At 38.5% G+C, this 24465-nt stretch overlaps 1 protein-coding gene across 2 annotated transcripts in view; it reads left to right on the plus strand.

The window, feature by feature from the left end:
* The window catches only part of LOC134340424 (glucocorticoid-induced transcript 1 protein-like), a 46189-nt gene that overhangs the window by 15373 nt on the left and 6351 nt on the right, over positions 1 to 24465 (plus strand). The window contains exons 3-6 of one of the 2 annotated variants that reach the window (XM_063037641.1): positions 11971 to 12060; positions 19649 to 19765; positions 20539 to 20682; positions 21879 to 22098. In XM_063037641.1, the coding sequence (XP_062893711.1) occupies positions 11971 to 12060; positions 19649 to 19765; positions 20539 to 20682; positions 21879 to 22098 (571 nt within the window). The remainder of the gene's footprint in view (positions 1 to 11970; positions 12061 to 19648; positions 19766 to 20538; positions 20683 to 21878; positions 22099 to 24465) is intronic. The other variant, XM_063037642.1, reaches the window with a different exon arrangement.

Below are 24465 nucleotides of genomic sequence, written 5' to 3' on the forward strand. Positions count from 1 at the left end.
GTATGCTTTTTATCTAGCTTGTCTTCCAACATCTTCCAGGCCATCCTCTTTTTCATTTGTGAATATTTGCATATTTATTCTTGAGTAACCTTGGTCTTGAATGTTTTTTATCAGCTATGTCAATGACTTGACTTGTGACATTGAGTAGAATGTAATGGAGTCTGGTATATTTTTCTTTGGAGTTATTATATACTGCTTGATTTGATATCAACACTTGCAGAGTTCATAACACTTGTATAGTAAAATTTCTAGGTAATATTATATTGATCCATATTGTCTGAAATACATTTTGAGTGCACTCCACTTTCCCCCTACTGATTAATGAATGGTTTAGTGTTGTGCATTCTGCACAAGCTTTGGAAAGCTTGTGTTCTTCTAACCAAAGCCAGATCAAGATTTCTCTTCCCTGAGCTTTGAGAAAGCAAAAGATAATGGCTGCCTCATTGATGTTATGTAAGCATTTGCCAAGACAAGTACAAATCTCCAGCTCTCAAAGGAAACTGAGATGCACAAGAAGAAAACTTTATTGAAGTACCAGTGGATGTAAGCATTTTAGTCGTCAAATTTTTTACTTGGCATGGTTATAATTGGCAAAATCATTTTTTCCTTCTATGCAAGTTGTATTAAGATGGGGAAACTGTTTTGAGAGATTGTCTAAGAAATTGAAAGCAGATTTTGTAACGAAGTTGCTCCTTTACTGGCAACGATGAGTATTTTAATAGGCCTCTATGCTGTATCATTCTGTGCCATGTGTTGCAGAGCTGTGATTGAGATGCTTTGAAGAACAGATTAAATTCTTCTTGGTGTTAAATCATAAATCAGAAGTAGATTGATAAATGGCTTATTCAATGAGGAAAATAAGTTACCCACATTTTTTAAAACTTATTCATGTGATATGGGTTCATACCCTATTCATAGGAGCAACACACATCAAAGTTGCTGGTGAACGCAGCAGGCCAGGCAGCATCTCTAGGAAGAGGTACAGTCGACGTTACCTCTTCCGAGAGATGCTGCCTGGCCTGCTGCGTTCACCAGCAACTTTGTGTGTTGCTTGAATTTCCAGCATCTGCAGAATTCCTCGTGTTTGCGCTAAGAATAGGAGATTGGTTTTCCTGAATTGCATCAGTAAAGTAAACCAATATGGTTTTTATGGCAGTGTTATATTTGTAATTTAATCTTTTAAATTTTGCTATTTCATCTATTTTGGTGAAATTGGTGATTTTCCACATCAATTAGTGCTTCTCTGCCCAGATCACAATTCCAAGCCACTGGATTCTCATTCTTCTCACTCCTACATCCAACAGCCTTGCTCTCCTAACTAATTGGTTTTCCAATTCAAAACAAAAGCTTAGATAATCATAACCTTTTTCTGTTGTATTGTTTCAAGGCTGCTGTGCATCCTAGATAAGAGTCCTCCTCTTCATGCCCCTTGGTTGTCAGCATTTCTTCCTAATAGCCCATGGCCATCTTAAAATCATTTTGTATTAACTTGTGAGCAACTGATATGTTCAGTCAGGACTTAAAACTGCAATACATTTTCAAGCATGAATCGTTTGCATTTAATATAATTACATAATCCATTGTGAATTCTTGTATTTATTTTTCCAAAATGAGAGGTGAATGGGTTAATTAAATGATTTAATTTCTGAAAAATCAATGGTGAAAAAATTAGTTTGAGGTGCAGTATTTATTCCTAAGTTTGTCTACAAATTTAAACATGGGTTATTCATTTAGGCTACTGACAAAATTGGGGCTAGACTTGGCATAAATCAACCCTGAAACACAACTGTCTTATTTTTGTGTGATGAAGTATTGCCAAGAAATTTGTTCTGTGATTTATTTTTTTTTTAAAGAGAAGGATAGATTGCAAAACGTTTGCAACATGCAAACAACTTTCAAACACACCTTCCATGCGTGTAGTGTACATGTGCATGAATATCTGCCCACTTGGTTAACTGTTGATCCATAAATATCCAGTTGCCACAGATTCTGCTGTTTTAATGCAGGACCACTCAAATTTGGATATCTGGCCTTTTCTTTATTAGCAAGATGCAGTAGGTCCTCAGCCACAGTGGAAGTCAAAGTGGCCTACCACTCAGCCAGGATGAAGCATGAGGATGCTCATTGTGTTTGCGATAACACAGGTCAACATGAATCGAATTTCATAACTTGGTGCTGTTATTGTCAAGTAGTCCAACTAAGAAATTGCTCTGCAAAATTACTTGCAATCCTTGTACCATGCTGTTCTAATTTAATTTTTGCATTAGCACTTCAAGCTTAATTGGTTTATTTAGAACACTTCTTGAACTAGTAACAAAACAGGATGTCCTGATGTTTCATTTCTTGTGCAAATAGTGTCACAGTCCATGGATGGAAGAACATTTTGAAATCTCAGTAAGAGATGAACACTACTTAATTGCCATTCCATGTCTAATTCAATTAGCTATGTTTATTTCTGATTTGTTTTTAGTTATTTGTGACCTGTCACTTGTTATATTATTTTCTTAAAGCTGCTTGTGAAATGGGTTTTGTTTAGCTGGGTTTGAAATTAGTAATTGAGATGAGCACTCTACATTTTTGTATTCCATCATTCTACTTATTAATGCTGAAGTGCAAATACACTATTGCTTGAGAAATGTTCAATACATTTCTGAATTGTTTTTGTCACTGAGGCATCAAATATTTTCATTCTGTGGTATATAACTTTGGGGTAGCACGGTAGCATAGTGGTTACCATGACATTTTACAGTACTAGCCACTTGGGTTCAATTCCCGCTGCTGCCTGCAAGGAGTTTGTATGTGCTCCCCATAACCACGTGGGTTTCCTCCCACAGTCCAAAGACCTTTGTTTTATCTTGAAATGTTGGTGGGTTAATTGGTCATTGATAGAATTTTCAGTTTATCTTGTGTGAGCATTCAGACTCCTGTCTGCTCTAGTCACTTTTTAATGTGGTATGGAATTGTATTCTTAAAAGGTAAACTGAATCCTTTTGGGTTTTAAACCAGAGCCCTTTTTTAAGTTTAGAAAAAAGGTTGCTACTTTTCCAGTATTTTGACTTTTGATCAAGTAAGTTTTAATTTCAACAGATATTTACTACATTTGGGCCAAAGCAAAAGTAGTAGTAGTGTTTTTTGCTTTACTCCAATTCTAATCCACCACAATTTAAATTTCATAAAATTAGCCAGATTGTGCACTCTTGGAGGAATTGGAAACTTTGTCTGGTCAGTCTTGCTTTCATGATCACAAGAGATGCTAGAGTTGTTGGAAATCTTGAGCAACACAAAATGTTGGAGGATTAGCAAGTCAGGCAGCTACTTTGGAGAGAAATAAATCAGTTGGCATTTTGGGCTGAGACTGGAAAGGAAGCGGGCAGAAGCTAGACCAAAGCTTTCAAGATCATTGTTTGACAGATGATTTTCTCAATCTGGAGAAACTTCATCTGTTTGTCCATGGTAGCAACAATTTAATGTGATGTGTTGTGCTTTTCTAGCACACAGATGTATTAAGACTATTTTGTTATATTGTTCTTGTCTACTGTGGAAAGTTTAGAAAGATATGTATAGGACAAGCACTCTACCAGGTTGCAAGTTTTTTTTGTTGTTGCAGAGTGCATTTGTGGAGTCTCAGACTTTTTAAAATTATTGATGTCCCACTCAAGGCTTGGAAAATGAAATTCATTTTAGTTTTAATTTGCTAAAGTTGAACAAAGGAAGGCCAATGCCAGTACTGTAATAAAACTTGATACTGAATTTGAGCAAGGAAATGGAATGAGTATTTGTTCCACTTGTATTTCATTGCTTTTCATTAGAGCTGTTTATCTTGAATCCTTGATGAGGTACTCTGCAAAACAAAATGCTTTGTGGTACACTGCATTCCCATGCTACTGCAGGGGAGACGATGCTTATAATAACTACATCCTTTTCATCTTCCTAGGGCCCTGAGTTTCTCTAAATGAAGCAGCAATTCACTTGCATTGCATTCAGTGTTCACAATGTGCTCTCTTCCACTGGAAAAACCAAATGCTGGTTGAGTGATTGCTTTGCAAAGCAATTGCATTCAGTCAGCAGGAGCCACCCAGAGCTTCCGTTTGCCTGCCACTTTAATTCTCCATCCCACTCCCTCACTGACCTATCTCTTTGTGGTCTCCTGCACCTTTGCAGCAAGGTTAACTCAAGCTGAGGAATAACTGTTTGTTTTTCTTTTGAGGCACATTGAAGCCTTCCAGATAATGTCAAATTCTCCAACTTTGGCTAACTTGTTTTCCATCTGTAACAATTCCCATTTTAAAAACAATATAAACTTAATTAACCCAAAGTTCAACAGTATCAAAAGAAATGAGCCTAATTTAGATGTTCTTTCACCCCCCCCACCCCATTATAGCTGGTACCCCAATTTTAACAATATATGCAGAAAAAAATTTTTTATTGATGTACATTTTCCTTAATCTTCCACAATGAATTAGCTGAAAAACCTGGGCACCAGAAACAAGAAAGTTGAATTAAAATCACAGCTCTTAAAGAAACATCATAATTTGGGATTATAATTGTGAAAATATAGTACCTGTACTAGCTAAAATTTACTTTGTTTTAAGTTCTAACCAAACTTATGACCATCTTTTAATATCTCTGCTATCTATACAATTGCTAATTTTTCTAAATGTTTTTTTGGTTGAACTCAATCCTGATATCCTATCATGATGATGCAGTCATTTACTTAATGTTCTTTTGGGTTCCTTTTCATGGCAATCTTCAACAGGGTATAACTAAAGAATCCTCACTGAAATATTTCAGTAAATGTAAATTTGCTAGTGTTTATCATAGCAAGTCAAGAGCACTTGTGCCAAATGCAACTTCAAATTATCCATGAATTCTTGATGCTGAGTATTTTGTTGCATCAGTTTGTCTTGGCTTGCTTCACATAATTCACTGTATTCCTTCAGCATTATAGTATTTGCAAAGTTGCATCTGTGGGTTACTTCAGCCTCTCCATTTACAATGTGTGATGTACCAAAGGGAATTATACCATGAACAGTATTGGGCTGGGTGAACACAAAGGTAATGAGACCTACTTATATAAGAAAAATTTGGATAACTGAAATTGGCTAAGCAAGAGGTCTTTTGACCTGTCAAAAATGGCACAGCATGCTCTTTCTTCCCTGTTCCTATAGTAGCGAACTATATGAACCAGAGTTTAAAATTGCAACCGAGTCCGCAGGTGTGATTGGTGTGTTTTAAAGATTCCACTAGTTTCTCCATACTGCCTCCCTTTTTTTTTGGAAGTGCAGGTTAAAGTGGAAGACTGTTGCACAACAGGTGTTGTCATACAAGCTGATCCGTTTTAATTATTAATGCCTTTGCTTTCTGGTAAACCAATAAGATTAAGATAACCTACAGTGAGTTTATGTCTTCAGCACATTGTTGCCTGCAGGGGAAAAAAAAAACCTCCCAACGTCTGAACTGGCTGTTACTATTTTTGAAGAGATTGCTCGCATTGCAAAATAATACAAAATTAGCTTTTGTGCTGACTTGTGTTACTATGCATTATCAGGGCACATCAAGAGGTGACTGTTAAATGGCCTATTTAACCAAAGTTGATTTTTAAATACTGGCAAGCTCTACTTATTGCCCACATCCTTCAAAGTTGGGACTTTTCTGTGGTTTGTGTACTTTTTGCTCTTGCAGGCAGTTCTGAAATAATGAAAAATTATGAAATGCAATATTGCAATAAAGATGTTTCTATTTGCACATTAATAGAAAAATTAGGTATAATAGTTCTGCATTTGACAGTTTTTTCCACTTTCTCATAAATTGTCATTGCTTTAAAATATTCCCAGACCCTAAACTGATAATAGTGGGAAAGTAAAGTAATTAAACTGTTTCTTTTAGTCCAGGAGTTCCCAACCTGGGCCCCATGGACACCTCAGTTAATGGTAGGAGTCCATGGCCTTGAAAGAAAGAGGAATTGGGAGCCCCTGTTTTCAACCGAAAAACTTGTCAGATGTTCTGTAATTTTTGTTCCACAAGTGGTGTGATGTACAATACCTCAAGGGCAGCCAAATAGCTGTAAATATTTCTTCATGTGAGGGGTTGTAGTTGCCTTGCCACATAACTGCAGTACTTTTTGTCGATGGCATACTGCAGTTTCTGCACCAGTGGTGGAGGGAGTAAATGTTTACATCTACTGATAGTGCAGGAAGCTGCTTTTCAAGTTCTGGTAATTTGTTTTTGTATTTGAGCTGTATTTGTTAGGAATATGAAGAATATTCTATCTCATGATCTCCGCCATGTGGACTGGAATGACTTTGGGGTGTCAGGCGATGACTCATTCATTTGTAAGATGTCCAACTTCTGTGCTATTGTAGGCATAATATGTGGTTAAAATTTAAAAGCAAGTTGCAATAGACGTTCAATTCCAATGCTTATTACTCAGAAGGGTAGAACTTAAAACATTTTTCAACTGTTGAAGCACAATAATCACAAGCTTGTAGGTTTAGAAAGATGGTAACATTTGCTGGGTACACGGTCTTTGAGATCATTTCAGTTATGCCAAAAGGACTTTGAATTTTTTTTTCACTCTAGAAAATCATCGACCTACAATTGACTCATTAGGTTAGGTCTGTAAGTCCTGGTCATTTGCCTTGGTTTGTCTGAAATTTTTGTTCAAAGTGTTCAAATTTTTAATGTGCAAATCAAGATGGGAATATTACACATTCTTGAGCATATGTTGGCAGGCTTGAAGTATAAGGCTTCTTGTGATATAAACAAGGCAACATGTAGTTTGTGTCAAGCTGGAATGATGGAAGTCCCCAACATTTCATTTGCTTGAGATTGCATTTGACACAGCTGTATTTGTGTGGAAATTGATTTCAATTGGAGGTGTTATGTTCTGGGTACACTCCATGGAAAGTGTTTAAATGAGGTTTGGTAAGAAATGGATGTGTGAGTCCAGATACAAAACCATAAATAAGAGATTAATTAGAATTTTAATTAAAAAACTTGCATTCTAACCAAGTTTCTTTTATGTTAAGCTTCTCTTGGAATACAGCGAACAGTTAAAATTGGCATTGAAAGCTGCAAAAAGAAAATCTCTAGAGTGATAATCTGGCAATAGCTTTCAGAATCGGGTTTAATATCACTGGTATATGTCGCAAAATTTGCTAATTTGTGGCTGCAGTATATTGCAATGCATAAAAATAAAAACTAAAGCAATGTATGCATTTTTTAAAAAAATATGCAAAAAAAGAAAAAAATGGGGTAGTGTACATGGATTTCATTATCCATTCAAAAATATAATGGCAAAGGAGAAGCTGTTCTTGAAACATTGAATGTGTATCTTTGGGCTCCTGTAGCCGCTCCTCAATGGTAGTAATGAAAAGGGGGCATATCCTGGGTGATTGAAGTCCTGAATGATGGATGATGCCTTTTTGAGGCATCTCCATTTGAAGGTATCCTCGATGCTAGGGAGGCTGGTTTCCATGATGGAGCTGGCTGAGTTGACAACTTTCTGCGGCTTTTTGCTGATTCTGTGCAGTGGCCTCTCCATACCAGATGGTGATGCAGTCAGTTAGGATGCTCTCCACTGTACATCTGTAAAAATTTGCGAGTGTCTTTGGTGACGTGCCAAGTCTCCTGGAACTCCAATGAAATATAGCTGCTGTTAGACTTCCTTAGTAATTGTATCAATATGGTGAGCCCAGGATAGATCCTCAGCTATTGACTCCCCGGAACTTGAAACTGCTCACCCTTTCTACTGCTGATCACTCATTGAGGACTGGTGTGTATTCCCTCAGCTTTCCTATGCTGAATTCTGCAATCAATTCCTTGGTCTTACTGACACTGAGTAGCCATCACAACCTGGTATGGAAGTTGTCCTGTCCAAGACCGAAAGAAGCTGCAGAAGATTGTGAACACAGCCCAGCACATCACACAAACCAATCTTCCGTCCTTGGACTCACTTTACACTGCACGCTGTCGGAGCAGTGTTGCCAGGATAATCAAGGACACGACCCACCCAGCCAACACACTTTTCATCCCTCTTCCCTCCGGGAGAAGGCTCAGGAGCTTGAAGACTCATACGGCCAGATTTGGGAACAGCTTCTTTCCAACTGTGATAAGACTGCTGAACGGATCCTGACCCGGATCTGGGCCGTACCCTCCAAATATCCGGACCTGCCCGTCGGTTTTTCTTTGCACCACCTTACTTTCCCTTTTCTATTTTCTATTTGTGATTTATAATTTAAATTTTTAATATTGATTTGTACTCCAGGGAGCGCGAAGCGCAGAATCAAATATTGCTGTGATGATTGTACACTCTAGTATCAATTGTTTGGCAACAGTAAAGTATAAAGTAATGTAGCCGGTCAGTGATGTAGAGGCATCCGCACTGGATCTCAAAGTGAGTGGTCCCGGGTTTGAATCTGGTCGGTTCCTTAAATGCTTTCAATCCGTGCTGGGGACTCTGCCACTTTTTTAAAAAAGAAACAACAGCACAAAAAATGCTAAAAGTTGCTGTCTGATGCACCACAAGATGTGGAAAGGAACAACAACCGGTGTTGAGTGCAAGGTTGTTGCTGTGACACCACGCAACCAGTCTCACTCATGTACATCACCTCTTCACCATCTGAGATTCTGCCAACAATAATTGTCATTGGCAAATTTATAGATGACTAGGCACAGTGTAAATGCCACAGTCATGGGTGTAGAGAGTAAAGCAGTAGGCTAAGCATGCATCCTTGACATGTGCCAGTGTTGATTGTCAGTGAGCAGATGTTTCTTCTATTAGGAATTTGAACTGAATGTGACATTATGTGAAAAGGAGCTTGACAATCCTTTATACTATTGAAGTTGTTCTCTACTTTGGATGTGTGGGGAAACGTTTCTACTTGGAGAGGGAGACCAGAATTAGAAGCTATATAAGTATGACACCTGTCAAAATTCTTTGGATAATTTGGTAGAAACCTTCCTTTAACGAATGTGGAATTTCCTATCACAAGGATTTGAGGCAAATAATTCAAGAGGAAATCTAGATTGGTATCACAATAGAGCTAGAAATAGGATACTTGGTTAGCTTGGGGATGCCCAGCCTATAGATGCAACTCTTGAGGGCCTAAACATCATAATGAGCATGAAAGGGTTCTGTCAATTTGGCATATGGCTTCATTTCAGTAGTGCATGAATCATTATGCATCTCATGAGAAAATGTTTCCAAAAACTGTCCATTTTCTGCAGTGGGGACACTGGAGGAACAAAGTTGGTTTGACTGTGCTGGGAGATCCAAGAGTTTCTTCCCTTTTCCCTTTTCCCTTCTCGCCTTCCTTGGGCATAGTCCAGTTCAGCTCAGTGTTCGTTATCTGTAGGCCACCCTGATTCAAAATAGCCCAAAAGTAGTAACTAAAAAGAGCAGCTAGAACTATAACCCTCTTGAGAATGTTGCCTTTGGTAGTGTTGTTCACTGGCGCCATCTTCTTCCAGCTAAAGGTCTTGTGAATTTTCTGATGTCAGTTGTAGATAATCTGGTGGTAGGCCATGTTGAAGCTTTTTATTCCTGTGTGGGATGGACCGTTTTTGATAGTGACTTTGCTCGTGTTTTCTGTTGTCTTGGATCTGATTTGGAGTAGAAACAAAAGCTATAACTTTAAGCTACTAACTTAAGAAACAAGGCCTTGTGCTTTGATGTATTGAAGTTAGTTGTTCAAAATCAAAGGTGGCAGAACTAAAATGACTAAACTTCACTTTTTTCCAGTTTAAATATTTGTGTATCTGTAAAGTATTTTGCACAGGAATTGACTGCTATTCTGACTTTGACTTCACTTTTCAAAGCTGCCATTCATAACACGGTCTTAGTTTTTCATCTCAATATAATATTTGCCACACTTGAGGGTGTATGTTTTTTAACCTAAAACTGTTATCTATGCTATTGAGGATACTTTGTGGCCTATGTGCATCCTTCCTTTACCTTTCTCTTTAGAAATTTTCCATGACTCCATTATGGAATGTTCAAGTCTAACATGTGTAAATATCATTTCTGAGCAAATGTTCAAATGGGTGTGAACATAATCGACCCTACTTTTCATGGCGAAAAGATGGTTTGTTGATAATGTTGAACATTCCACCACATTAATGAGATATCAAAGAGACATTGAACTAGTGACTGAATGTTATATAAATTTGTAAGGTGTGAAAATCTGTCGAGTCTGGTGTACACACAAGCTGTAAAGAAATGTAGGCTAACAATGCTGCCTTCTAGTTGAAGCTTCAGGATTCTACTACAAAACTTGGGTGAGTGAATCAGCCTTGGACAAGGTAATGCAGTCCAATACTAATAATATTTTGCAAACTTAATAAATTATCTGAAATTGAATATACAGTATATTTGAATGGAATTGTAATTATATGAAAACAGATTTTCTGAGCTAACAATGATTGTGTCAAGTGTTTATATTTCGCCTTGGAGGTCAGTACCAAAATGTTTGCAGTACTGGCCTTTCATGATCTTCATGTGGATCAGCTGTTGTTGAATTCCATTTTCCTGGTCATTTTGGCAGTGGTCAAACACAGAATTACCCTCCAGGTTCAAACTCTGAACCAGACATACTACATGCATTTTTCAAGGAGTTCTTTTGGAGACTTTTAAATGTTCATTCAAATTTTTTTGAATAATTAAATGAATTAAACATGCTAGCAAAAATACTTGGCATTCTGTAATTCATTATTATTCAAATTCACTTTTAATTTCAGCCTCCTGTTCCCTCTGGCAGTCTAAATCATAATAAACTGCAGCAATGCAATTTTATTTCATTTTAGGTTATGTTTTGATGAACGTGGAATCGCCAGAAATGCAAATTTAAAGGGTTTTCTCATCTAGTGTGTACTGTATAACTCTTAAATGTTACAAACCACAATCCTTGCTTTAGTTCTGTCAGTTTTTCTGCTTCATACCAATCTTACTACAAAAGTGCACAAAATGGCAGAGGAAACTGAAAGCAAGTCCAAAGTTACTGCAGAATCATAACTAATATTGCAGTTCTTTCTCTCTTAAAACAGTGAAGCCTTTCTAGATTTCATTGTCCATGTCATAGTGGTTATGAGAGCCTATAGTAAAATTCCTTTTCTATAAAGGAAAAATTGAATTGATTGTTCATTCCACTCAGTTAAGCACATAAAGCTGAGCTGCTTCTGGCCTTGGATTTTGCGCTTCTGCTTGGATACTAATTTTGTCCCCTGCATATTTGCAGGACTTCATATTACTTCATTTCTTGCTAAGAAGCCTTTTGCAGCATGAATTAATATAAAAGTACAGTAAAAATAAATTCTTGTTCAATCAGAAATACCTATTTGCAGCTAAAAGAATAGTGCCCATCTTTTATTACGCTTGCCTTTGCCAGGCTTGCCATAGATTTTCGTGCTAAAATCTTCAACAATTAAGAATTATGTTGGGGATCTGAGATGTGAGTAAATATGACATGTAACAATCTCTGATCACCCAGTAGATTGCAGTTCGATAATTATAGAGATAGCTTCTGTTCTAGCTACCATACGATGTAGCCATCATTTAGAAATTCAACATTTATCCAAGATACAACCTGTGCTTGCAAAAATGTTAATTTTTAATCTTTTAAATAGTCTTTCAATTAGACAAACCAACTTTCTAGTTTATTTCCTGCTGGTTTATCACTAATCTCCAGGTTATTAGGGGGTGGAAAGTTACAAATTGCTATTAAAAGTTAATACAGAAGTTCACAAAATTTAGCTTAAACACTTGATTCCATTTCCCCTCTTAAGATCAAAATAATAGTGTTGCATGTATATTGTTGCTTCTGCAACAAATACTAAACATTTTTTTGCTTCATAGAACTGAATCCAGCTCTATCTTTAAATGCTGGTTATGGTGATGTTTTGCAAAAAAAACTAAATTTGGAAAAAAAGTAATACTTTTCTTTTGTTTTAAATAAGGGCTATTTGTGTTTACAGACTCCTAGTACTTGGCATGAGATAGGACTGAAAAGGAAGAACTCTCACAAACGTTCTGCATCATGGGGTAGTGCAGATCAGCTGAAAGAGGTAATGCATATGCTAAAGCAAATATACTGTGGAACCCTGGTTAAATTCCTTTATCCACCTACATGTTGTACAGCACCTAACTTAATTTGAGACAGATGGCCTGTGAGAAATTGCAGAGCAAATCACAGATAAAAGGTTGTAGCAGGTAAAAGAAATTTCAGCTTTGTGGGGAAACTAGTGGGCTCTCCTTTGCACATAGTCTGAAGTGGAGTTTCCATATGGGTGTCAGAGGTTTGTGAAATAAGTAAAGGAGGTGAAATTCTTTTGGGAGGTTAAGTAATTGGAAGATAAAGATTGAGGCACACTTTTTAAACCAGTGTGGAAACTAATTTATTCATATTTTATAAGGAAAATGAATAGATAGTGAAAATGGGGAAACTTCAGAATGAGCTATTAGTTTTTTCAGAGCTAGCTTAATGTCATCAAGTAGTCGGCTGTTCTGTATGATTGTGTGAAATGAACAGGATTTCCAGGTTCAGATAATTTTGCAAAATGGGCAAAAATGCAAGCTCTGTCCGAGATGGGTAGCCTGATGACTGAATCAGGTTTAATATCACTGGCATATGTCATGAAATTTGTAATGCGGCTGCAGTACATTGCAATACATAACTGTAAATTGTGTATATACTGTAATATAAAATAAGTAGTGCAAAAAGAGAAAATAGGTAGTGTTCATGGGTTTAATGTCCATTCAGAAATCTGATGGCAGAGGGGAAGAAGCTTTCCCTGAATCACTGTGTGTCTTCAGGCTCTTGTACCACCTATCTGATGGTAGCAATGAGAAGTGGACATATCCTGGGTGATGAGGGTCCTTAATGATGGATGCTGCCTTTTTGAGGCATTGCTCCTTGAGGATGTCTTGCATGCTGAAGAGGCTAGTGTCCATGATGGAGCTGACTGAATTTGCAATTTTCTGCAGCTTATTTTGATCCTGGGCAGTAGCTCTATCCCTGTCAGACAGTTTCATGCTGTCCATGGTACATCTGTAGACAATTGGGAGTGTCTTTGGTGACTTACTGAATCTCATCAAACTGCTGTGCCTTCTTTATAGCTGCATCGATATGTTGGGTCCAGGGTAGATCCTCAGATGTTGACACCCAGGAACTTGAAATTGTTCTCTCTCTCTACTGCTGACCCTCTGAAGACTGGTGTATGTTCTCTTGTCTTGCCCTTTCTGAAGTCCACCATCAGTTCTTTGGTCTTGCTGACATTGAGTGCAAGGTTGTTGCTGCTGCAACACCACTCAACCAGCTGATTTATCTCGCTCCTGTACGCCACCTTGTTACCAGCTGAAATTGTACCAACAATAGCTGTATCATCAGCAAATTTGTAGATGGCATTTGAGCTGTGCCTAGCCACACAGTCGTGAGTTTAGAGAGAGTAGAGCAGTGGGCTAACCACACATCCTTGAGTTGCACCAATTGAATTGGTATCTGCAATATTATAATGCTTTGGATAAACCAGCTACCTTTTGAAATTGAGTTGCGGAGGAAAGATGCACCATTTGGGAATTGTCTAATGTGCATTTAGAATATGAAGATGGTCAACATTTTTTTTGAAAGGAAATGGACTTTAAAATATTGCTTTGCCATATTTTTAAAAGCCAAAAGAATCCTTGCCTGTATTCTAGTTTTTGCGCTAAATATTTTTGTGATGATCCAGGTTTTGTCAAATTCTCCCAGTATTAATATTATTGCAAATCTATTATGGGTTTTGGGCTCCTAACGAGGCACAATGACCAAATGCTTGTACCAATACTTGAGTATAAAATTCAAATTCCTTCCAGTTGCAGATGGCAAGTTTGTACTTGTACAAAAATCAAAATCAGAGCCTTGGCTTTGTGATGCCACTCTGGCTTTTCAGTCATATTATTGTGGGATTAAGGTTCAGTTTAGAAACATAAGCCAATAACTGGAGCTGACACTTGAATGGAGTATGGAGCCACAGTTGAATACCAACTCCATCTGAAACATGTTTGTCTTGAGTGGAATTATGAAATCCCTAACTTGGAAATAAGCTCAGGAATTCCATGGTATAATTTATCAATTGAACCCTTAATTGAAATCATTAAATCATTATGTAGTCACTTAATGTCGGTTGTGAGAATGCAAGTCTTTTCATCACACTCTTAGAGCAACTATTTCATGAGTACATCATTGGCTTCAGTGCACTTTAGTACATCCTGAACTCCATTGAAGTACGATATACAGGAATCTGTATATGAATGCAGCTAAATGCAGCTGATTTTAATTTCTGGCTTCAATTACTGAAAACCATTTGTGGTCTTTCATTACTGATTGTCATGAGCATAAGCAAACTATTGTGGTCTATGGAAATAAGCTCTTAGTGAAGTCTAAACCTATGCTGTGTCGCTCTACTGCCTGGAATTGTAATTTCAAAGTTGAAATGGAAAGAAGATTGAGTGGCATTCCCTAGGGCCTTTGAGAAAGGACATTCATGTTAAGATTTAAAGTTGGCTCACTGCAAAAATATTCCCAATTCTACACTTTCACTACCCTTCATAGCTCATCCTCTAATATTAATGTGATTTATTCCATTAGATTTTTTAAATAGATTTGGAATGTGCCTCATTCACCTTTAAGTTGCTGTTTGCCATTACCTTTTATGAAGTACCTCTTTGCATATGAGCAAAACCTTCAAAGCAGGAGCATTTGTCATTAGTGTTAGATGGAAACAGTTTAAACTAAATATTGAATATAAAGGGGAATAACAAAGTACAGCATGTTTTGTAATAACTTGTCAATCTTACACAGATTTTACTTTAACTGAAAAATTCTCTTAAAACTCAGTCAATTTTATTATCAAAGTACATATGTCACCAGATACAACCCTGAGATTCATTTTCTTGTGGGCATACTCAGCAGATCTATAGAATAGTAACAGGATCAATGAAATATCAACCAGAGTGTTGCAAACACAAACTGCAAATAGAAATAGTGCCTATCAAAAGTATTCAACCCCCCCCCACCCCCAACCGGGAAGTTTTATTGTTTTACAACATTGAATCACAGTGGATTTAATTTGGCTTTTTTTGACACTGATCAACAGAAAAAGACTTTCGTGTCAAAGTGAAAACAGATCTCTACCTAGTGATCTAAATTAATTACAAATATAAAACACAAAACAATTGCATAAGTATTCACCCCTTCTAGCTAGTATTTAGAAGATGCACCTTTGGCAGCAATTACAGTCTTGAGTCTGTATGCATAGGCCTCTATCAGCTTTGCACATCTGGACACTGCAATTTTTCCCCATTCTTTACAAAACTGCCAGCTCCATCAGATTGCATGGGGATTGAGTGAACACTTTTCAAGTCCAGCCACACATTCTCAATTGGATTGAGGTTTGGACTCTGACTTGGCCACTCCAGGGCATTAACCTTGTTGTCTTTAAGGCTTCCTGTGTAGGTTTGGCTTTATGCTTGGGGTCATTGTCTTGCTGGAAAACAAATCTCTCAAGTCACAGTTCTCTTGCAAACTGGGTCAGGTTTTCCTCCAGGATTTCCGTGTATTTTGCTGCATTCATTTTACCCTCTACCTTCACAGGCTTTCCAGGGTGTGCTGCAGTGAGGCATCCCCACAGCCTGATGCAGCCATCACATGCTTCAAGAGGGATTGGTGTTTTTTGATGTGCAGTAACAGTATTTAGTCTGGCCAAATAGCTCAAATTTGGTTTCATTGGACCATAAAACCTTTTCCCAGCTGACTTCAGAGTTTCCCACTAGAAAACTCTAGCCAAGATTTTGTGTGTGAGTTGTTTTCCAACAGTGGTTTTCTCTTTGCCACTCTCCCATAAAGCTGCGACTGTGAAGCACCCGGACAACAGTTGTTGTGTGCGTAGTCTCTCCCATCTCAGCCACTGAAGCTTGTAACTCTTCCAGAGTTGTCATGGGTCTCTTGGTGACCTCCCTCACTAGTCCCCTTCTTGCAGGGTCACTCAGTTTTTGAGGACTGCCTGCTCGAGGCAGATTTACAGCTGTGCCATGTTCTTTCTATTTCTGAATGATTGACTTAACTGTACTCCAAGGGACATTGAGTGACGTGGAAATTTTCTTGTATCCATCTCCTGACTTGTGCTTTACAATAACCTTTTCACGGAGTTGCTTGGAGTGTTCTTTTGTCTTCATGGTGTAGTTTTTGCCAGGTTGCAGACTCGCCAGTAGTTGGACCTTCCAGATCCAGGTGTATTTTTACTACAATCAATTGAAACCCCTTGACTGCACACAGTTGTCCAAAAATAGAACTCCTTTTAACTAAATGTGTGACTTCTAAAAATCAATTGGCTGCATAAGTGATGATTTGGTGCTTCATATTAGGGATGAGTACTTATGCAATCAATTATTTTGTTTTATATTTGTAATTTAGATCACTCTGTAGAGATCAGTTTTCACTGTGACACAAAAGAGTCTTTTTCTGTTGATCAGTGTAAAAAGCCAAATTAAATCCACTGATTCAATATAGTAAAATAATAAAACATGAAAACTTTCAGAGGGCCAGGGGTGAATACTTTTTGTAGGCATTGTAGGTACATGGATGAGAGGGGTATGGAGAGCTATGGTTTGGGTGCAGGTCGATGCAACTAGACAGGTTAATAGTTCAGCACAGACTAGATGGGCCGAAGGGCCTGTTTCTGTGCTGTAGTTTTCTATGACTCTGACTGCCTAATTGGCAGAACTTTATTAGAATGAACATACGTTTTTATGGTGCCTCTTACAACCTGAAGACGTCACAAGCTCTTTGGAGGTAAAGTAGTATACTTCAAAGTCATGGTCAAGTTTATTGACAATTGCAAAGATGCATGTAAGCATTGGTGTGATGAAAAACTTGCTTGAAGTAGTACCATAGGCAGGTAGCATTAGAGGAACAACATTCACAAGAAAAACTTAAATATGAATACACAATAAAGAATCTTAAAAAGTTCATTGTTGTGTAAAATGGTCAGACTTGCTATACAGAGGCTGTGATTAAGGTTGTGAAATATAGTTGCTGTTGTAATATAGGGAATTTGTCTTGTATTTGCCCATAACTGCTTTATCACCAATCAAAATATGCATTCAGTTACATGCCAGTTGAGGCCTCGCCACAGAATTGTACTATTTTGAGACCTATGATTTTGTCTAGCTTCAAAGTAAATAGTAGTGACTCTGTCTTCTGGTCCAGTTCCTGGAGAGCAGAGGATTTAATGGAGCCTGCAGCTGGAGAAGGGGTAAGCCACAGTGAATATGACTGCTTAAGCTCTGCAAGATCGCACGAGTATTGGGAGTGAACAGCCCTTTTCAATTTCATCCATAAATTCTCAATTGGATTCAGGTCTGGACTCTGACTTGACCACTCCAGGGCATTAACTTTGTTTTTAAGCCATTCCTGTGTAGCTTTGGTTTCATGCTTGGGATCATTGTCTTCTCCCAAGCTGTAATGCTCTTGCAGACTGCATCCTGTTTTCCTCCAGGATTTTCCTGTATTCATTTTACCCTCTATCTTCACAAGCCTTCCAGGGCCTGCTGCAGTGAAATATCCCCACAGCGTGATGCAACTACTACCATGCTTCATGGTACAGATGGTGTGTTTTGATGTGCATAGCATTTAGACTGATGGTCAAAAAGCTCAGTTTTGGTTTCATCAGACCATAGAACCTTCCTGCTGAATTCAGTCTCCCACACGCTTCTGGCAAACTCTAGCTGAGATTTCATGTGAGTTTTTTTTCAACAGTGGCTTTTTCTTTGCCACTCTCCGGTGCGGCTACAAATGGTGAAGCACCCGAGCAACAGTTGTTGTGTGCGCAGTCTCTTCCATCTCAGCTACTGAAGTTTGTAACTCTTCCAGAGTTGTCATAGGTCTCTTGGTGGCCTCCCTCACTAGCTTCCTTGCTTGGTCACTCAGTTTTTGAGCTCTAGGCAGATATACAGCTGTGCCATATTCTTTCAATTTCTTGTTGATTGACTGAACTGTACTCCAAGGGATATTCAATGACTTGGAAATCTTCCTGTATCCATCTCCTGACTTGTGCTTTACAATAACCTTTTCATGGAGTTGCTTGGAGTGTTCTTTTGTCTTCATGGTGTAATGTTTGCCAGGATACTGGCTCACCAGCAGTTGGACCCTCCAGATTCAGGTATATTTTTACTACAATCATTGAAACACCTTGACTGCAAATGGTAATCTCCATATGTGACTTCTAAAACCAGTTGGCGGTACCAGTTATGATTTGGTGTGTCATATTAAAGGGGGTGAATACTTATGCAGTCAATTATTTTGTGTTTTATATTTGTAATTAATTTAGATTTTAGATTTGGATTATGAGGACACAGTCCTCTTTTATTGTCATTTAGTAATGCATGCATTAAGAAATGAAACAATGTTCCTCCAGAATGATATCACAGAAACACAACACAAACCAAGACTTTAAAAAAACTGACCAAAAAACCACATCATTATAACATATAGTTACAACAGTGCAAAGCAATACTGTAATTTAATAAAGAGCAGACCATGGCACGGTTTAAAAAAAAAAGTCTCAAAGTCTCTCGAAAGTCCCATCATCTCACGCAGACGGTAGAAGGAAGAGAAACTCTGTTCCTGCCATGAGCTTCCAGCGCCGCAAACTTGCCGATGCAGCAACCTGGAAGCACCCGACCACAGCTGACTCTTGAGTCGGTCCGAAAACTTCAAGCCTCCGACACCAAGCACCATCTCTGCCGAGGGCTTCGGCCCCGGCAACAGGCAATAGGCAAAGCCGAGGATTTGGGGCCTTCCCCTCCAGAGATTCTCAATTACACAGTAGCAATGGCAGCAAAGCGGGCATTTCAGAAGTTTCTCCAGATGTTCTTCCATGCTTCTCACGTCTGTCTCCATCAAATCAGGATTGTGCATGGCCCCTACTTACAAATATGATATCATTTTGGAGTGGCCGCGCGCACTGCGTCGCGCCGCCATCTTCTCCTCCCCTCTGACTTAGATTTAGATCACTTTGTCAAGATCTGTTTTCACTTTGACACGAGAGTCTTTTTCTGTTGATTGGTGTCCAAAAAGCTAAATTAAATCCACTGTGATTCAATGTTGTAAAAAAATAAAACATGAAAGCTTCTGGGGGAGGGGGATGAACACTTGCAGGCACTGTAAATAGCAATAAATAATGAGAATCTGAGATAATGTGATAGTCCTTTAAAGTGAGATCATTGGTGTTGGAACACTTGAATGATGGGGCGAGTGAGTGTAGCTGTCCCCTTTATTCAAGCGTCTGATTGAGGGGTAGTAACTGTTCTTGAACCTGAAATGTTTCAATAATTATATAGTTACTTCAAGGTAAAATAACCATGAAACCTGTGGCATTTTGCCAATAATGACTTTTAAGATCTTTACCTTTTTATCACTTGAACTTTGGAATTTTTAATTTTCAAATGATATTAAGGTACTTGTAATACAGTATGAACACACTAAATCATTAAATTCCTTGAAGCTGTTTTTTTCCCCCCATAAGGTTATAGCTGACCTTCTGCCCTAATTCCCTTCTTACTTGTGTTCCTTTGTAATGAAGCATTCTAATAATTTCCTTTATGACATCTAACCAGATTGCAAAGCTCAGACAGCAACTTCAACGCACCAAACTCAGCAAGCGGCACAGCAAGGACAAAGAACGTCAGTCACCTCTGCATGGAGATCATACTGCTATGGGTTTGGTACAGCAAGTAAGATGCAGTTCCTTGTCATGGATGGACTTTGTTCATATCATTGTGGTTTAGCATGGCAGTACATTTTAAATGTAATCTAGTCTAACATCAATGTTCTGAATCTCCATGGATGCTGAGTGGCTCTATGCCTTGAGTTTGACTTGAGTTTAGTTCATGCTGATCTGCTAACATCTTGAAAGACCTATAGTAGAGCAAACAATGTGTTTGCCAAATTTTGTATTTTGAATACTAAAATAGATTGCTTTTTTTTGGGCAGGGCATTGGTGTGTTGGGTAATGTAAGCACCACAAGGGAGACGTGCACTGATGTGCCTCATTTTTATACTTTCTCTGCAGTAACTTTGCGTTTCCATATCACTCTAAGAATTTCATTTTGAGTTTTAAGTGCAATATTTTGCTGAATTTGGAAAACAATATTTATCAATTATGTATTGAAATATTTTCCTATGGTATTATGGATTATTTTGAATATCAGTGGTTGAGTGAATATTTAAAATCTGGAGGAATTGTTTGTATTTGGCATGAAATGTACTACACAATCTTAAAGCTGGTATGATAATATTTTGTAAAAAGATCAAATTTGCCAATTTTGTAAGTTAAAATTGTTCATTAAAAATTTCCACAGATTTTAATTTGCCTAAGGATTTTGGATTAGTGGTATAGAATATATTTGAAGAAAAACTAAACATTTTATTGCCATGTGCATTTAAAACTATAAACCTTTCATCAAATTTTATTGCTTTTTTAATAATATTGATATATCTTTAAAAGGGAACTTCCAAGTTTGTACCGATTTTGCCAGCCAATCTTGCTTTCACAAAGTTAATTCCACGACTTAGGAACAGCTTGGAAGCAATAAATCAGGAAATTGAAGGGATGTTTATAAAGGAGCCTGGAGATAAAGAATTACTGAGGGTATGTGTTTTTGTAATAAGCCATCACTTGAATAAATTGTGTTTTTAAACTTGCATATAGGTGATCCTCATGTTGTAACCATTTGGGTTTCAGAAATTAGTCCTTGCAGAATTCACTAATCATGACCCATTAGCCTGCAGGTCACCCTTGGGCAAAGTGTAGCACCTACTTAGACCCACGATCAGGATCACGTGAAGCCAGGGGGGGTGTGGATGGTCATGTGAGCAACTGGTGCATATCACAAGTCCTGGTTATGGAACCACTGACACCAGACAGGCACACTCTGAAGAGTGATAATGGTAGGGGTCACCCATCTTGTAAAGACACTTGTCAGAAGAAGGCAATGGTAAACTGCTTTTGCAGGAAAATTTACTGAGAACAATCATGGTCATGAGACCATGATTGCCCATGTCATACAACATGGCACCTAATGAACAAATTTGTACAGTTTCTATTGCAACAGCAACTGGGCTGCCAGAATGCTTTCAGCTATGAAAAAGATTAATTGGCATTTAATGAAAATTCAACTGGTTGATATTAGAGATTTACAGGTTAATATTTGGTCAGTTAATAATTAAATGTAATATTGGTGCAGCTCAGCATTCTTTTGTGCCCAACTTTTTCAAACTTAAGTACCTGCAGCTGGTATTTTCTCTTCACAAGAGCTATACATTAATTTGAGTAGTTAAATCATTTCTGAAATGGTTAAGGAGAAAATATTGTCTTTGATACCAGTAGTCCTTCAGATAATCTACTTCAAAGCCAGGTATCAGGTAAAGCCTTTATACCAACAAATACATCACTGCCTTGCTGCAGTTTCTCATGGCAGTTGTTTGGAATCTTCAGCTGTGTGTCTGTTTCCACCAAGCTGGTTTTCAGGGATGGATGAGGGAAGCACTTTTTCTGGGAGGATCTTGCAGCTTTGGACAAGTGAACCATTCTTAAATGGTCTGTTTTTGATGGCTTTACTTGTAGAGAGGAATTTACCTATCCTGAGACTATGTACATTATGCTTTGTTTTCATCAAGGTATCATGAGCACTATTGGTCTTGCGTTTTATGTTTAAAGTTTGTTAAAACATTTTTAGTCAGCAATTATCTGTGAAACAATGGTTTATTGTATTCAAATAATTTTGTGATTTGGATTTTCCTAACTCTCATTATTCTCTTATCCTCTTTCTTGCTTCTATCTTGTAGATTATGGATGCACCGGATGGGCATAGGGCACCCTTCCCTTCCCAGCAATATAGCAGCATTTCTCAGAATGACCTCTCTCCTGTACCTCTTGAACAGACCAGTGGCTATAGTAGTCCCTCTCTATATCCGTCCCCATCCCCATCTCCTTCATATCCAAATGGAACCCAAGAAGAAGGTGCTTGTATTATCGAAGACTTATCATTTTTTATTCGTGATAAAGGTAAGATCTTGGGCAACATTGAGGTTTTCCAGTTTGCATAGTTTGTAGTAAGATGCAACTTAATTTTTTCTCTTTCTCTTCTGCCACTGACTTGTGTATCATTGAAACAAATTTTCATCTTAAATTTTCATAGTATGTACCAGAAAATTAGGATTATTAAGTCCTATAACAAAGTGTGGGCAAGCATTGTGCGGGCATGTGGCCAAGTGGTTAAGGCATTGGTCGTGTGTTCGAGCCCCAGCAGAGGGAACGTGTTGTGTCCTTGAGCAAGACACTTAATCACACATTGCTCTGTGACGACACTGGTGCCAAGCTGTATGGGTCCTAATGCCCTTCCCTTGGACAACATTGGTGTTGTGGAGAGGGGAGACTTGCAGCATGGGCAACTGCTGGTCTTCCATACAACCTTGCCCAGGCCTGCGCCCTGGAGAGTGAAGACTTTCCAGGCGCAGATCCATGGTCTCGCAAGACTAACGGATGCCTTTACTTCCCACTTTGGAAAAAGTTGGTGAATGAATTTAACTCCAGCAATCGTTTGAGTATTGACCCTTCCCAAAGACATACTGATAAGCCGGTTGCTTATAGTCAAATACTGCTTGTCATATATGTTAATAGCAAAAATAATTGAGGGGAGTTGATAGGGATGAATGAAAAAAATTAAATTGCTGGAGTACAGAGAAATGAGATGAATGGGATTGTCCACTGTAGAATTATAACATTTCCCTTGTTATTAAATTCATTTTATTTTTATCCCAGTATGAATGATTACTTTTAATCTTCCAGAATGTCTTTAAAAGTTGTTCTTTTTTGTGGTGGTACCAAAACTTTCTTTGCATTATAGGCACCTAATTGTTTTTAATGTTACTTCTATAAGGGTAAATGAGACCATAAGATATCGGAGCAGAATTAGGCCATTTGGCCTATTGAGCCTGCTCTGCCATTTCATCATGGCTGATTTATTATCCCTCAATCCCATTCTTCTGCCTCTCCCTGTAACATTTTGCCTAGAGGTTGGTGACCAGTGGTGTGCCTCAGGGACCCCTACTCTTTGTGATTTTTATAAATGACCTGGATGAGGAAGTGGAGGGATGGGTTAGTAAATTTGCTGATGACAGAAAGGTTGGGGGTGTTGTGGATAGTATGGAGGGCATTGATAGGATGCAAAACTGGGCTGAGAAGTGGCAGATGGAGTTCAACCCAGATAAGTGTGAGGTGGTTCATTTTGGTAGGTCAAATATGATGGCAGAATATAGTATTAATGGTAAGACTCTTGGCAGTGTGGAGGATCAGAGGGATCTTGGGGTCAGAGTCCATAGGACATTCAAAGCTACTGCACAGGTTGACTCTGTGGTTAAGAAAGCATACAGTGCTTTGGCCTTTATCAATCATGGGATTGAGTTTAGGAGCTGAGAGGTAATGTTGCAGCTATGTAGGACCCTGGTCAGACCCCACTTGGAGTACTGTGCTCAGTTCTGGTCACCTCACTACAGGAAGGATGTGGAAACCATAGAAAGGGTGCAGAGGAGATTTACAAGGATGCTGCCTGGATTGGGGAAGCATGGCTTACGAGAATACATTGAGTGAACTTGGCCTTTTCTCCTTGGAGTGACAGAGGACGAGAGGTAACCTGTTAGAGATGTATAAGATGGTGAGAGGCATTGATTGTGTGGATAGTCAGAGTCTTTTTCCTAGGGCTGAAATGGCTAGCATGAGAGGGCACAGTTTTAAGGTTGCTTGGAAGTAGGTGCAGAGGAGATGTCGAGTTAAGTTTTTTTTACACAGTGGTGAGTGCGTGGAATGGGCTGATGGTGGTGGTGGAGGCGGATACGATAGAATCTTTTAAGAGGCTCCTGGATGGGTACATGGAGCTTAGAAAAATAGAGGGCTATGGGTAACCCTAGGTAATTTCTAAGGTAAGGACATGTTTGGCACAACATTGTGGGCCAAAGGGCCTGTATGTTGCTGTAGGTTTTCTGTTTCTATGGAACCTTTGATGCCAATATTAATCAAGAACCTATCAACCTCCACTTTTAAATGTATCCAGTGACATGGACTTCACAGCCCTCTGGCTATGAACTCCACAGATGCACTAACCTCTCGCTTAAAAAAATTCATCCTCATCTCTGTTCTAAATGGACATCCTTCTATTCTGAAGCTGTGCCATCTGGTCCTCGACTCCTCTTCCTCCTCTCCCCCCTCCCTCCCAAACTATCAGAAACATCCACTCCACACCCATTCTATCTAAGCCTTCCAGTATTCGATAGGTTTCAATGAGATTTCCCACCCCCCTATCCTTCTAAACTCCAGTGAGCTCAGGCCCAGAGCCATCAGACACTCCTCGTATGTTAACACTTCCATTCCTGGAAT

The sequence above is a fragment of the Mobula hypostoma genome, chromosome X1 (assembly GCF_963921235.1).
Source record: "Mobula hypostoma chromosome X1, sMobHyp1.1, whole genome shotgun sequence".
Lineage (NCBI taxonomy): Eukaryota > Metazoa > Chordata > Chondrichthyes > Myliobatiformes > Myliobatidae > Mobula > Mobula hypostoma.